At 55.7% G+C, this 13,769-nt stretch overlaps 1 protein-coding gene and 1 long non-coding RNA gene across 5 annotated transcripts in view; one reads left to right on the forward strand and one right to left on the reverse strand.

The window, feature by feature from the left end:
• Nucleotides 1-1,567, reverse strand: part of LOC140914570 (uncharacterized) — a 29,943-nt gene extending 28,376 nt beyond the window's left edge. For both annotated transcript variants that reach the window (XR_012159899.1, XR_013636062.1), the window contains exon 1: nucleotides 1,326-1,567. This is a non-coding gene — a long non-coding RNA (uncharacterized LOC140914570). The remainder of the gene's footprint in view (nucleotides 1-1,325) is intronic.
• Nucleotides 786-13,281, forward strand: NICN1 (nicolin 1, tubulin polyglutamylase complex subunit). Of its 3 annotated transcripts, none has more exons than XM_073352646.2 (7): nucleotides 786-882; nucleotides 1,346-1,484; nucleotides 3,101-3,289; nucleotides 4,650-4,763; nucleotides 5,602-5,775; nucleotides 10,752-10,856; nucleotides 11,377-13,281. In XM_073352646.2, exons 2-7 carry the CDS (start codon nucleotides 1,353-1,355, stop codon nucleotides 11,416-11,418), a joined length of 756 nt encoding a protein of 251 aa, XP_073208747.1. In that variant the 5' UTR covers nucleotides 786-882; nucleotides 1,346-1,352; the 3' UTR covers nucleotides 11,419-13,281. The 3 variants fall into 3 exon arrangements, with proteins under 3 accessions (XP_073208747.1, XP_073208748.1, XP_073208749.1); XM_073352647.2 differs by having other exon boundaries at nucleotides 5,602-5,673; XM_073352648.2 differs by lacking the exons at nucleotides 786-882; nucleotides 1,346-1,484 and adding an exon at nucleotides 1,490-1,568.
• Nucleotides 13,282-13,769: the final 488 nt, after the last annotated feature.

The raw sequence follows: 13,769 nt of genomic DNA on the forward strand, positions 1-13,769 counted from the left end.
TTCAAAAGCTGGGAGGAGGGAGAGAAACAAAGGGTCTGTGTCTGTCGGTATGCTGCTTTTGCCAGGGATAGAACAGGAATGGAGTCTTAGAACTTTTAGTAAGTAATCTAGCTAGGTATGAGTTAGATTATGATTTCCTTAAATGGCTGAGAAAAGAACTGTGCTGAATAGAATAACTATTCCTGTCTGTGTACCTTTTTTGTAACTTAAGGTTTTGCCTAGAGGGGTTCTCTGTGTTTTGAATCTAATTACCCTCTAAGGTATCTACCATCCTGATTTTACAGGGGGGATTTCTTTACTTCTATTTACTCCTATTTCTATTAAAAGTCTTCTTGTAAGAAAACTGAATGCTTTTTCATTCTTCTTAGATCCAAGGGTTTGCGTCTGTGGTCACCTATGCAAATTGGTGAGGATTTTTACCAAACCTTTCCCAGGAAGTGGGGTGCAAGGGTTGGGAGGATTTGGGGGGAAAAGACGTGTCCAAACTACGTTTCCCAGTAAACCCAGATAAAGTTTGGTGGTGGCAGTGGAATCCAAGGGCAAAGGGTAAAATAAATTTGTACCTTGGGGAAGTTTTAACCTAAGCTGCTGAAAGTAAGCTTAGGCGGTTTTCATGCAGGTCCCCACATCTGTACCCTAGACTTCAGAGTGGGGTAAGGAACCTTGACAAGCCCCAATGCCCCCCAGCCAGCCCCCCCCAGCTTCCCCAGCCAACCCTAATGCCCCCCAGCCAGCCCCACTGCCTCCCAAGCCCCTGCACCCGCATTCCCCAGCGAGCCGTTTCCATGGAGACAGGCGGGGGCGGGGCCTGTACTCCGCTAGCCCCGCCGCGGAGCCATTTTGGCTCGAACCGCCGGTGCTGAGCCTGGGACGCGGAGCGGGGTGAGAGCGTCCTGCAGCCCAACGGGTTCTCCCGGCCAGCCCAGCCCCCTTCCAACACCCCCCGCCTGGGCCGGGCCGGAACACCCCGGGCCCTCTGAACGACCAGGGCCCTTCCCCGCCTTATACGCCGCGCACGGGCTCCGCAGCCAGCCCAGCCTCTCCCCATTTCCAGCCCCCTCGGAACACACCCCGCCCCCCCAAACGGGTCCCCCAGCCAGCCCAGCCTCTCCCCATTTCCATCCCCCCTCCAAACACGCCCCGCCAGCCCCTCTGAATGGCCACCTCAGCCCCGTCCAAACACCCCCTTCTCCCCCCCCCGGCCAGCTTAGCCCCCTCCAAACACCTCCTCATCCCCCCAAATGACCACAGCCCTCCCAAACGGCCCCCTTGGCCAGGCCAGTCCCCTCCAAACACCCCTCCGCCCCCTGCCCAGGCTGCCTGACCTGCTGTTCTCTTCTCGCAGCCACCCCATGGCGCCTGGCCCAGCCCCGTGCGCTGTCCGCAGCCCTGTTGTGCTGCAGGTGGGAGATGTGAAGACGGATCTGGCCCGGCCCGGTGTGGCCATCATCGACGTGGTCTTACCGCCCGCCCAGCCCCTGGATGTACGTGTGGGAGCGAGCCCCTGCCCGGGCTACAGGGCTAGGGGAGTCGCGCGTGGCCCTCACCCCTCCTGCTCGTGCGCCATGGTAGGGGAGGGCGCTTAGTGACAGTTGCAGGGCTAGGGGGAGCTGCTGCAATGTCTACGGGGCTGGGTAGCCATGGTAGGGCCCCGGGCTCCCAACAAACTCTCTGGGATACGAAGGGTCCCCCAGGAGGAATGGGGCAGCTCCAGGGAAACCCTGGGTAGCAGGGCTGTACCAGTCCCCATCGGGTGCCAGTCTGCACACTGTGGGGTGCCCTGATGCAGCAGTGAGCTCAGGTCAGAGCCCCGGTTTGCTTAGCACACTCATTTGGACACTCATTTGGACTCATTTGGGTAGGGTTCTCAAGGCAGACGGACCCAGGGTGGGCATCTGACACATGGGGACCCAGGTGCCATTGGCTGTGTGTTTGAGTAGCTCCCACTGCATCCAGTGACAGGGCGATGTACCCAAAGCATGCCAGGAGGGGCTCTGCCACGGAGACAGGGAATAACACAGCCACCTGGGCCCGCTGGCCCCCTGCCAAAAAGCAGCATTTGGTGGCTGAATGCCAGGGGGGCTGTTGTACACTTGGGACTCGAGGATGTTCCCATCAGTTTTGGAAGGGAAGATGCTCCTTGCATCACCCTGAAGTAGTTGGGTGGGAGGACTTGTGGACCTCGTCTCCACCAAGGGAAAGGCTCTGCGTTCAGCCGGCTGGACAGGAACAGGCCGGACACTTGGGGCACCTTATGCAGCACGTTACAGGCAGCTCTTGGAGTTGGGAGCAGGGCAGTTTTAGGCCCAGCCAGTGAACCAGCCTGTCCCAGAGCCATGGTAGTGACACAGAAGCTGAGGGAGAGCACCACTGGTGTGTTCCAGTTTTCCAGTATCTGGAGTGTAGCAGAGGGAGGGGCAGGATTTCAGAGCAGCGGCCAGAGACAGGTAGTCCAGAGTTACAGCCATCTCCCTGGGACTAGGGGTGCTGCCGGACAAGCATAGCAAAATGTGGGGCTTTGAAGCAGGCTTCTAAGTGTGGGTAGCTTGTATCGAAGAGTCTGGGGGACTGGTAGGTTTTCAACTGCCGTATTTCTATTTACTGTGTCAGGCTTGGGGCCAGGAGCTGTGTGTTCGGAGAGAGACAGATTGTGAGGCCGAAGGGACCATTGTGCGGTTCTATCCAGACGTCCCGCATAGCACAGGACAAAGAATGTCCCCAGAATAAATCCAGACTGGATGGCACTCTAACAGAGCTGCTCTAGGAATCAAACAGTGTCGGGGATGGAGAATCTAGCTCTGTGGGGCTGGGCATTCCCATGCCTTTCCTGCTGTCCATCGCACTGAGTGGACTCACTGGTGGATTGAAGATGTGGCTTAAAGGAGGCCCAGTGCATTACTTCTCTTGTGTGCTGGCAGGATCTCTCCATGTGGGTGGTGAGCAAGGTCTCCCCGTGGGGATACTTGCCTGTCTAGGTGGCAGAGGGCAAGCTCTCCCCGTGGGGTAGGCTCTCCCTGTGTGGGGACCTCCCTGGCTAGGCAGTAGAGGGCTGGCTCTCCCCATGGGGCAGGGTCGTGACCTGCCCGCTGGGTTGTCTCAGTTGCAGGAAATCGTCTTTAAGAACTCCTACACAGCTTTCCTGACTGTGCGGGTGCAGCGGCGCCGCCCCTGTGATGTGGGGCGTGAGGGTGCCAGGAAGTGGGTCACCTGCTTGTGGAATCACTGCCTGATGCCCAGCCCGCACACAGAGACTGGCTCCCAGGATTACTTCTCTCTCTTCAGGCATCAGGTCAGGACTCTCGACACCACTGGGACTGGGGGGCTGGGCCTATGGTAGCTGATTCCCCTGCAGCTAGAGCACAGTCAGGGCCCTGGCCACCACAGCCGGTACAAGTGCAGCTGGTCTGGGCCTGCCGCGCCGGGGAGGAGAGAATGCTGGGGAGAAGCCAGGTGGTGCAGGCAGGCCAGCTGGGGACTTGCAGGAGGCTTGCTTCCCCTTTCTGCTGGGCTGTGGCTGAAACACTAAAGCAAGGCAGGTTTCAGAGTAACAGCCGTGTTAGTCTGTATTCGCAAAAAGAAAAGGAGGACTTGTGGCACCTTAGAGACTAACCAATTTATTAGAGCATAAGCTTTCGTGAGCTACAGCTCACTTCCTCAGATGAAGAGTGGTCAGTTTGGATGAGCTATTACCAGCAGGAGAGTGAGTTTGTGTGTGTATGGGGGTGGGGGGGATGTGAGAACCTGGATTTATGCAGGAAATAGCCCAGCTTGATTGTCATGCACATTGTGTAAAGAGTTGTCACTTTGGATGGGCTATCACCAGCAGGAGAGTGAATTTGTGTGGGGGGGTGGAGGGTGAGAAAACCTGGATTTGTGCTGGAAATCACTTTAGATAAGCTATTACCAGCAGGACAGTGGGGTGGGAATAGGTATTGTTTCATATTCTCTGTGTATATATAAAGCCTGCTGCAGTTTCCACGATATGCATCTGAGGAAGTGAGCTGTAGCTCACGAAAGCTTATGCTCTAATAAATTGGTTAGTCTCTAAGGTGCCACAAGTCCTCCTTTTCTTAAAGCAAGGCACGGGCTGCTTGTCCCAGCAGTTCCCATGGTGCTGCTCATAAAAGCAAACTCGATGTTGGGAATCCTGATCCCTGTGGTGTAATCAGGATCTCTTACTCCTCCCTGAATCATGTGTAGTGTTGTAGGGCTCCACCCCAGAACCAGCTGCCATTCAGTGCTGGGGCAGTGGATGAATTGCCCAGTGGAATTCTTGGCGATAAAATCTCTGCTTCCCCTCTGGCTGCTGCTGGGGGCATGGGCTGTCTCCCCTCCCTAACTCTGTGTCTCCAAGGCTGACAGACTTGATAGTTTATTGCATTGCGATAGTGCTGTGACCCCACCAGCACCATAGTGCTGGGACCCACCCTGAGCTGCCAGTCCTCGTCCTTATCCTGCCTGGTGGAAAGGGCCTGGCATGCGATTCTTGGCACCGATCTATAACTCCTGTCCAGCCATCCCACATTGGGCTCTGCTCTCTCCCCTCTAGCTCTGTCCCCTCACCAGAGCCCTTGTGCCCCTGGCTCTAAAAACTAGCACCCAACCCCCTCACTGCAGCGGAGCTCTTGCTGCTCTGTTGTCTCTGGCAGATGCTTTGTGATGTGGATCAGGTGACTGCTGTGCGTTTGATTCTTCGCCAGCCCTCGCCCGTTTGGCTGAACTTCACCCTGGAGGAGCTGCGGCTCTACCCCAAGGGCCAGCAGGTGAGTGACTGCCGGGGCGGTGTCAGGCTGCCCTTCCCCCATGGCAATGAATGCTGCACAAAATCACCTGTGGTTGGCGAGGCCGGAATCGCCCCTGGCCCTGCCTGCTGTGGAGCATCCAGCCCTGCAGGACTCATCTGGGACTCTGCTAATCATCTCTGCCTCGGACTGCTTCCCACAGGTTCCACTGAGGTTGGGAAGCAGTTGCCCATCCCTTAGCCAGGGGCACCCTGTCTCCCCTCTCTGTGCTGTAAAGGCCACCCTCAAGAATGCAGATGCAGGGGGTACCGAATCCCACCCCATGTCCTGCCTGGCAGGGGCTGCCCCAGGCTCTGGGTCTGCCACATGAGGCTCTCCCCAGACCCCACCATCCCCAGAACCCCGGGGAGCCCAGTGAAGTGCGGTTTGCAGCCTGGGCCATGGTGAATGTCCTCAGTGGTCTCAGGCTCCTGGCCATAGGGGCCTCTGTCTCTGTGGCCCAGGGAGTGTTTCCTACAGCACCCCCTGTCATCAGCCTGGCCCCAGCACTGATCACCTGCCTGTGCTGTGATTCTGAAGCCATCTGCACCAGCAGGGTTACAGTGACAGAGCAGACTGCCTGGGTGCCTGGGGAGGCAGCCAAGCAGGAGCAGCCGCACGCTCCGGCTGGACCCACACTCCTTTTGCTCGTGGCTACAGTGTAGTTCGCTTGGCCTAAGGAGTGTGTGCTGAACGCAGCAGCGGGGGCAGCAGGCAGCCTGTCCCTGTGAGCACCGAGGAGCCCGGCCTGCCTCCATCCATATGGCACATGGGGAGGGGGGCTCTGCTCTGCTTACCTGCCACCTTTGACCCCTTTCAGAGCCTGCAGACAGATTTCCCGACCTGGCTGTCTTACTTGGCCCCCCAGCAGCAGCCAGAAAACCTGCATGGGGTAAGCAGGCTCCTCATGAGCAGCGCTGGAACTGGAGTCTCTAGGGGAGCAGTGGGCATGTCCCGGCCAGGATTGGGGTGTCCTGGGGGGAGAGGGCAGCAGGTGAGGTCCCTATAGGGGGTGGTGTGTCCTGGGGGGAGAGAGTGGGATGTCCCAGGGGGAGGGGCAACAAGTAGGTTCCTGGTCGAGCGTGGGGTGTTCTGGGGAGAGAAGGGGGGTCCTGGCTGGGGTGGGGTGTTCTGGGGAGGGCAGCGGGTAGGGTCCTGGCTGGAGGGGCGAGGGATGTCCCCTGCTGCAGACAGCTCAGTTGGGCAGGGCAGGTGAATAAAGTGGTAACTGGGCTTGTGGGGGCCATGATCCCTGCCAGGTGTATTGGGATCTGCATGCACACTGATGCACTGCAGGAAGTGGTAGGGAGCTCCTGGACTCTGGGGAGTGGTAAATGTTGTGCAGCATGCTGGGTTATAGTTGAGAGCTGTGTGTCTGGGACAGGGGGACGGGCACCATAGTCTGCACTTGGCAAGCGCAGGTTAGCCCTGCCCGCTGGGAGCACATGGCCTGTTTGTGTTCCTCTTGCACGCGTGTCCTAGTACGAATACACACAAGGGCTAACGGCCAGCTGCCAGCACTGCTCAGCGAGCAAATTGCAACTGTCTGTTTGCATGTGCAATTTGAAAGCCAGGCCACAAGCCCTCCCCAGTCAGGGCACAGAAACAAGCCCCATGCCTGTCACTAGCCAGCTCAGCACAAGGAGCTGTTCACAAGCTGCCTGCATAGAGAATTGCTTTCTGAATAACTTGGCCCCGACCACACCTGGGTGCTTCTCACCTACTTGGGCAGTTTGCAAACAGCAAAAGGCCAGATCCAGGGCCGTCCTTATCCATGCACAAAGTATGCAGCTGCGTAGGGCACCAGGAAATTTGAGGCACCACATTTCTTGGTGCCCTGCACAGCTGTATGCTGCTCCAGCCCCTGCCCCGCCTCTTCCCCAGGGCCCTGTCCCTGCTCTGCCCCAGCCCCGCCTCCACTCCGCCCCTTCCCCAAAGCCCCCATCCTGCTCTGCCCCGCCCTTTCCCACCCCAGCCCCGCCTCTTCCCACCCCTGAGGACTGCAGCAGGGCTGGGCCTGTGCTTACCGGCGGCTGGAAGTGCAGCGACCTGGCCCCAGCCATGCCGCCATTGAGTGCTGGGGGGGGTGGTTCCCCCTGCCCCCCAAGCCAGCCCCTCCCCCGCGGAGGCATGGGGTCATGCCTCAGTGGGGTTGAGGGGGACCTGGGAGTGCTGAGTGGAGGGGCTAGGGGTGCAGCATAGCTGAGTGGAGGGTTGGAGACCCCGGTGCGGGGGAGGGGCCCCAGTGGCACAGTGCGACTCGGCCAGGGAGGGCCCAGTTTGAAATGGGCAGACTAGTGCAGAAAGAGCCTGCCCAGGGTGTGGAGATCCAGCTCTGTGATATTTGGTCAGTTGTGATTCCTGTCCCAGATCTTGCATTGCACGTGTGCTCTAGGTCCTTGTCACTCAGTTTCTCTTCTTAAATGGGGTGCCCCAGGACTGTGTCCTCAGCCCTTTGCTGCAGAATGCATCTTAGGTCAGTGAGGTTGGTGTTCCGGTGGCCACTGGGGCTGTTTGTGAACGCCAGGTGGTGGCAGCTATGGGTGCATGCCATGGAATGAGATATGCCTGGGGCTGTGCTCTTCGATTGCCCTGGGCAAAACCATGCTCAGGAGGCACTTGGAGGGCATTGGAGCCGAATGGGTTGGCTGGGCTGTCAGCTCAACCTGAGTCAAGCTGGAATTTTCAAGAATTTTGGAAAAAATGGCGAATTAGTTTCTAAATTCTGTTCAGCTCTCCCTCGTTCCCCTGAGTTCCCATCTGGATTCTCCTGGCTGTGGCCGCTCCAGCACAGTGTGTGCTGTGCAATCAGTCTGATTTTGTTAATTAACAGCAGCTTGGATTTGAGGTCCTGGCTGTCGGTTCCAGGCACACTTACCAACAGACACCGAGCTTGATGTGCTCAGCTGGGAAGACCATGGCTCATGGTAGCCGGGATCTTCCAGGAAGCAGCTGCTGCAGATTCGACACAGACCGGAGCACTCTGACTGTGCAGCTAGAGAGTGCTCCTGAACCAGTTGGGCAGCTCAGCTGAGAAGAGCAGGCCTGTGGCCAGGCTGACCCTGCAGCACCAAGCCCATCAGGAAGGGGTGTGATCATAGAATCATAGAATCATAGAATATCAGGGTTGGAGGGGACCCCAGAAGGTCATCTAGTCCAACCCCCTGCTCAAAGCAGGACCAATTCCCAGTTAAATCATCCCAGCCAGGGCTTTGTCAAGCCTGACCTTAAAAACCTCTAAGGAAGGAGATTCTACCACCTCCCTAGGTAACGCATTCCAGTGTTTCACCACCCTCTTAGTGAAAAAGTTTTTCCTAATATCCAATCTAAACCTCCCCCACTGCAACTTGAGACCATTACTCCTCGTTCTGTCATCTGCTACCATTGAGAACAGTCTAGAGCCATCCTCTTTGGAACCCCCTTTCAGGTAGTTGAAAGCAGCTATCAAATCCCCCCTCATTCTTCTCTTCTGCAGACTAAACAATCCCAGCTCCCTCAGCCTCTCCTCATAACTCATGTGTTCCAGTCCCCTAATCATTTTTGTTGCCCTTCGCTGGACTCTCTCCAATTTATCCACATCCTTCTTGAAGTGTGGGGCCCAAAACTGGACACAGTACTCCAGATGAGGCCTCACCAATGTCGAATAGAGGGGAACGATCACGTCCCTCGATCTGCTCGCTATGCCCCTACTTATACATCCCAAAATGCCATTGGCCTTCTTGGCAACAAGGGCACACTGCTGACTCATATCCAGCTTCTCGTCCACTGTCACCCCTAGGTCCTTTTCCGCAGAACTGCTGCCTAGCCATTCGGTCCCTAGTCTGTAGCTGTGCATTGGGTTCTTCCGTCCTAAGTGCAGGACCCTGCACTTATCCTTATTGAACCTCATCAGATTCCTTTTGGCCCAATCTTCCAATTGGTCTAGGTCCTTCTGTATCCTATCCCTCCCCTCCAGCGTATCTACCACTCCTCCCAGTTTAGTATCATCTGCAAATTTGCTGAGAGTGCAATCCACACCATCCTCCAGATCATTTATGAAGATATTGAATAAAACCGGCCCCAGGACCGACCCTTGGGGCACTCCACTTGATACCGGCTGCCAACTAGACATGGAGCCATTGATCACTACCCGTTGAGCCCGACAATCTAGCCAGCTTTCTACCCATCTTATAGTGCATTCATCCAGCCCATACTTCCTTAACTTGGTGACAAGAATACTATGGGAGACCGTGTCAAAAGCTTTGCTAAAGTCAAGAAACAATACATCCACTGCTTTCCCTTCATCCACAGAACCAGTAATCTCATCATAAAAGGTGATTAGATTAGTCAGGCATGACCTTCCCTTGGTGAATCCATGCTGGCTGTTCCTGATCACTTTCCTCTCATGCAAGTGCTTCAGGATTGATTCTTTGAGGACCTGCTCCATGATTTTTCCAGGAACTGAGGTGAGGCTGACTGGCCTGTAGTTCCCAGGATCTTCCTTCTTCCCTTTTTTAAAGATTGGCACTACATTAGCCTTTTTCCAGTCATCCGGGACTTCCCCGGTTCGCCACGAGTTTTCAAAGATAATGGCCAGTGGCTCTGCAATCTCAGCCGCCAATTCCTTCAGCACTCTCGGATGCAACTCGTCCGGCCCCATGGACTTGTGCATGTCCAGCTTTTCTAAATAGTCCCTAACCGCCTCTATCTCCACAGAGGGCTGGCCATCTCTTCCGCATTTTGTGATGCCCAGCGCAGCAGTCTGAGAGCTGACCTTGTTAGTGAAAACAGAGGCAAAAAAAGCATTGAGTACATTAGCTTTTTCCACATCCTCTGTCACTAGGTTGCCTCCCTCATTCAGTAAGGGGCCCACACATTCCTTGGCTTTCTTCTTGTTGCCAACATACCTGAAGAAACCCTTCTTGTTACTCTTGACATCTCTGGCTAGCTGCAGCTCCAGGTGCGATTTGGCCCTCCTGATAACATTCCTACATGCCCGAGCAATATTTTTATACTCTTCCCTGGTCATATGTCCAACCTTCCACTTCTTGTAAGCTTCTTTTTTATGTTTAAGATCCGCTAGGATTTCACCATTAAGCCAAGTTGGTCGCCTGCCATATTTACTATTCTTTCGACACATCAGGATGGTTTGTCCCTGTAACCTCAACAGGGATTCCTTGAAATACAGCCAGCTCTCCTGGACTCCTTTCCCCTTCAAGTTAGTCCCCCAGGGGATCCTGGCCATCCGTTCCCTGAGGGAGTCGAAGTCTGCTTTCCTGAAGTCCAGGGTCCGTATCCTGCTGCTTACCTTTGTTCCCTGCGTCAGGATCCTGAACTCAACCAACTCATGGTCACTGCCTCCCAGATTCCCATCCACTTTTGCTTCCCCCACTAATTCTACCCGGTTTGTGAGCAGCAGGTCAAGAAAAGCACCCCCCCTAGTTGGCTCCTCTAGCACTTGCGCCAGGAAATTGTCCCCTACGCTTTCCAAAAACTTCCTGGATTGTCTATGCATGTGATGTTCCAAAGCAGCGAGTAGGGAGCTCAGACAGCAGGCCTGGCTGGGGCAGAGTCCTGGTAGTGACGTCCGGTGCTGGCTGGAGCGTGTGAACTCTTCCCAGTCCATCCCCTGCCTTGTGGTTTGCTCAGAGAGCAGCAGTGCCTCACGCATTGGGCGGTGTTTCTGTGCAGAGACTGCTGGTCATACTGCAGTTGGACCTGGAGGCCTCCCTGTGCCAGGTGCTGCCCCAAGGGCTCATCATCTGAAAGCAGACAAAGCAGAGTGGAACAATGAGACGAAGTGGGCTTGGGGGAGAGCAGGGTAACCTGGGAGCATAACCAGCTTCAGCACAGCCAGGAGCAGTGCCCACAACTCACCTGGCTGGGGCGAGAGAGCACTTGGCCCGTGGGTAATGGGGAGATGAGGGTTACCCTACCTGTCTGGAGCTGCCTTCAGGAACACTCATCTCAATAACTGTTGCTTGTCTGCAGGGTATCCCCGACCCGGAAAAGGTGTCTTCAGAAGTCCAGCAGCTGTGGGTACTAACAGAGATGATCCATGCAAACCAGACGGCAGCCCGAATCGGGCGTTTTGATGTTAGTTTCCAGTTAGCTCTGTTCATTGCCCACTGGGGCTGGCCCCCTGCTCTGGGCTTGCTACGTGGCCCAGCATGCACCGAACAGGCGGAATGTACCTTGGGCACTGGCAGCATCTGCAGTCTGAGCTGCTCCCAGCTGGCTATGCTGTACAAAATGCCATCAAACTGCTGGGAAAGCTCCCAAGGGTTCCAGGTCCAGGAGTGTTGGAGGTAGGGAACTCTCACCTCCCCCAGTCCCAGCCTCTCTGATGTTCCACTATAATGGAGGAGATAGGCTGTATGGGGGCTCTCTGCTCCTGCAGTCCCAGCAGAGGTCCCTTGGGGGTGTATTGGGGGCTGTGGGCACCTGCAGTCCCAGCAGCAGCCCCTAGGGGACGTGTTGGGGGCTGTGGGTGCCTGCAGTCCCAGCAGCGGCTCTAGGGGGTGCATCAGGGCTCTCGGCTCCTGCAGTCCCAGCCAGCCCCAGCAGGAGACAGCGGGGTGTCCCAATGGGAGTGACTTTGCTCTCTGTGTTCCAGGTGGATGGCTGTTACGACATCAATCTGCTCTCCTACACCTGAGCTCTGGCCCAGGCTGCCTGCCCCGAACTTACCGCCTGCACGGCATGTTTCCTTCATCGTTGATTGGAGTCTGCTTCAGCTCTCCACAGTCAAGAGGGTTGTTTTTTCTCCCTCCCTACCTGTTCTGTTTTCCCTCAGCATCTCCTACAGCATTTCTTGGGCTTCTCCGCTCCCTGGCGCTGGCCAGACTCCTCCGTCTGGATCTCCCTGGGGCCTGCAGAGTTCCTCTTCTGGCACCACATAAGCTCCCTGTTCTGGGCCTGGCAGGCATGTCCCAGTCTCCTGATCAAACCGTTCTGCGGGTGTTTGGCAAAATGGCCCCCCTCCCCAGAATTTCTGATTAAGCCGTCTGCCAGTGGGATCTGGGTTGTCAATAACCCTGCGGTCGGTGAAGCTCAAGGGATGTGCTGGGCTCCAGGAACAGAGTTACTGCCCTGAATGCTGCACCAGAGCCCTCCAAGCTTGGGGCTGCCTGGGCTCAGCGTGGGGCTGGTGTGCTGCAGGCATGGGAGTTGTGGCACAGGGGAGGGACTGTGACATTCCCTGTTTGATTGCTATTGCCTGTGGGCACAGGTGGCATCCATCTGGCTGTGCTGTGGAAGTTGCTACCTAAAAGCCACAGGGGCTGGGGTTTGTCTCTCTCCCCTCCAGTGCTGCTGTTCTGGGCAAAACTCCCAGCAGCCCCATGCTCTCCTCCCGAGCACCCAGTCCCTTCATAACGCTGGGGTGTGGGCTAGTTCGAGAGATGAACAGCCTGGCCTCTCCCCATGTTCTCTCCAAGGGGGCTGGAGTAGCTGAGAACCTTCCAGCCTCCTCTGCATATAACCTCGCGCCCACCCTGGGATTGGCTGGCCCCAGCATCCAGCTGGGAACCAAGGTCCAGAGAGACTTGCCCTGGGTCACGTAAGGAGTTTTTAGCAGAGCTGGGACATGAGCCCTGCTCTCCTGAATGCCAGCCTAGTGCCCTCCTCCAGGTCAATCCTTCCTGACTACATGCTTGGCTGCACGTGACTGGGCTGGGCTGAGTAGGATGTGGGTCTTGGGCTGCAGCCAGCCATGCTGTTCCCTCCAACAGTCAATGTGCCCTTGGGGATCTGACCTTTGTTCTGCCCGTCCCCGCAGGGGCATGCATCGTGCATTTGCTAGATCTGCACCCAGCTGCTCTAATAAACAACCCCCAAAGTTGAGCTGTGCTAGTGGTTTCTCCTGAGTGGAGCCGGGCTGGCACATGCCATCCTTTCTGCCAGGTCTGGGCATCATCACTTACCTATGGCCCAGCTTGGGGGCTGCCTGGGCCCAACCCAGCCTTCCCTCAGCTCTTAGAAGAGGGGAGCTGGGGCTGAAGGGCCAGTGTCCATAGAGGGGACAAGGCCAGGTTTCAGGAGAGCTGGGGTGGGGATGTGTGTACAAGGACTCACCGTGCCCCAGGCTTGTGGAGGTGAATGAGGGGAAGGCAGTGTTACCCACACAATCTACAGCACCCGGCCTATACCCTATGGAGGGCTCAAGGCATCAACCAGTCAATTTACGCACTGCACCCTTTTACACCCTGAGCCCTTGGAAGGAAGGCACCAATCCTTATATGACCCAGGGTGCCAGGGCAGCCCTCACTGAAAATGTCAAGGGCAGGGCAGGCTGCAAAAGGGAGAGCAGATACTCCCAAAACTGATGGTTAACACTGAAGTTAAACTCTGCAACCAGTCACAGACTGTGATTCTGGTCCCCCACGCTCGTTATCAAGAGCCAAAAAAAAAAAAAAATCACACAGCCCCCTTTATTGCATTCCAGTTCTCTGGCCCCCAGTCAGCACCTAGGTCCAGTACAGTGAGAAGTTGTTTAAAAGCTCTGCTCATATATACAAAATGTTCTAACCCCAAAGGGCCAGCCATGTTACCAGGTCAATACTAGTTTGGAACTTACCCAAAATACCAATCCTTTGGTGTCTAAAACTAAAGAGTATAAAGAAAAGAAAAAGAACAAGAAGAGAGTTATTAAATGGTGAAGCAGTCCGATACATACTTCAATGTCCATATATCTGGTTCTTAGCAGTATTGGTGAGTTTGCTGGCTTGAAAGTCCCTCTGGAACACATGCACAGCTTGGATGGGTCATTCAGTCCTTGGTTCAGAGCTTCATTTGTAGAGAAGGTGCAGCAGCCTTTTATAGTCTTTATAGTCTTCTTTGTTTCAAACACAAGCTGCCCAGCACATGGCATGGAGAAGCCTTAGATTTCCGTCCGTAGAGTTCAAGCCCTTGCATGGCTTGCTGACTTATAAGGTGTAGTCCAGGGGTGGCCAACCTGTGGCTCCGGAGCCACATGCGGCTCTTCAGAAGCTAATATGTGGCTCCTTG

Source organism: Lepidochelys kempii, chromosome 7 (assembly GCF_965140285.1).
Source record: "Lepidochelys kempii isolate rLepKem1 chromosome 7, rLepKem1.hap1, whole genome shotgun sequence".
NCBI classification, from domain to species: Eukaryota; Metazoa; Chordata; order Testudines; family Cheloniidae; genus Lepidochelys; species Lepidochelys kempii.

Coding starts and splice junctions, on each gene's coding strand:
- NICN1 (XM_073352646.2), top strand. CDS start 1,353: ATGGCGCCTGGCCCAGCCCCGTGCGCTGTCCGCAGCCCTGTTGTGCTG. Junction 3,290..4,649: donor TCTCTCTCTTCAGGCATCAG/GTCAGGACTCTC, acceptor TGTCTCTGGCAG/ATGCTTTGTGATGTGGATCA. Junction 5,776..10,751: donor CTGGGGGGAGAGGGCAGCAG/GTGAGGTCCCTA, acceptor GCTTGTCTGCAG/GGTATCCCCGACCCGGAAAA.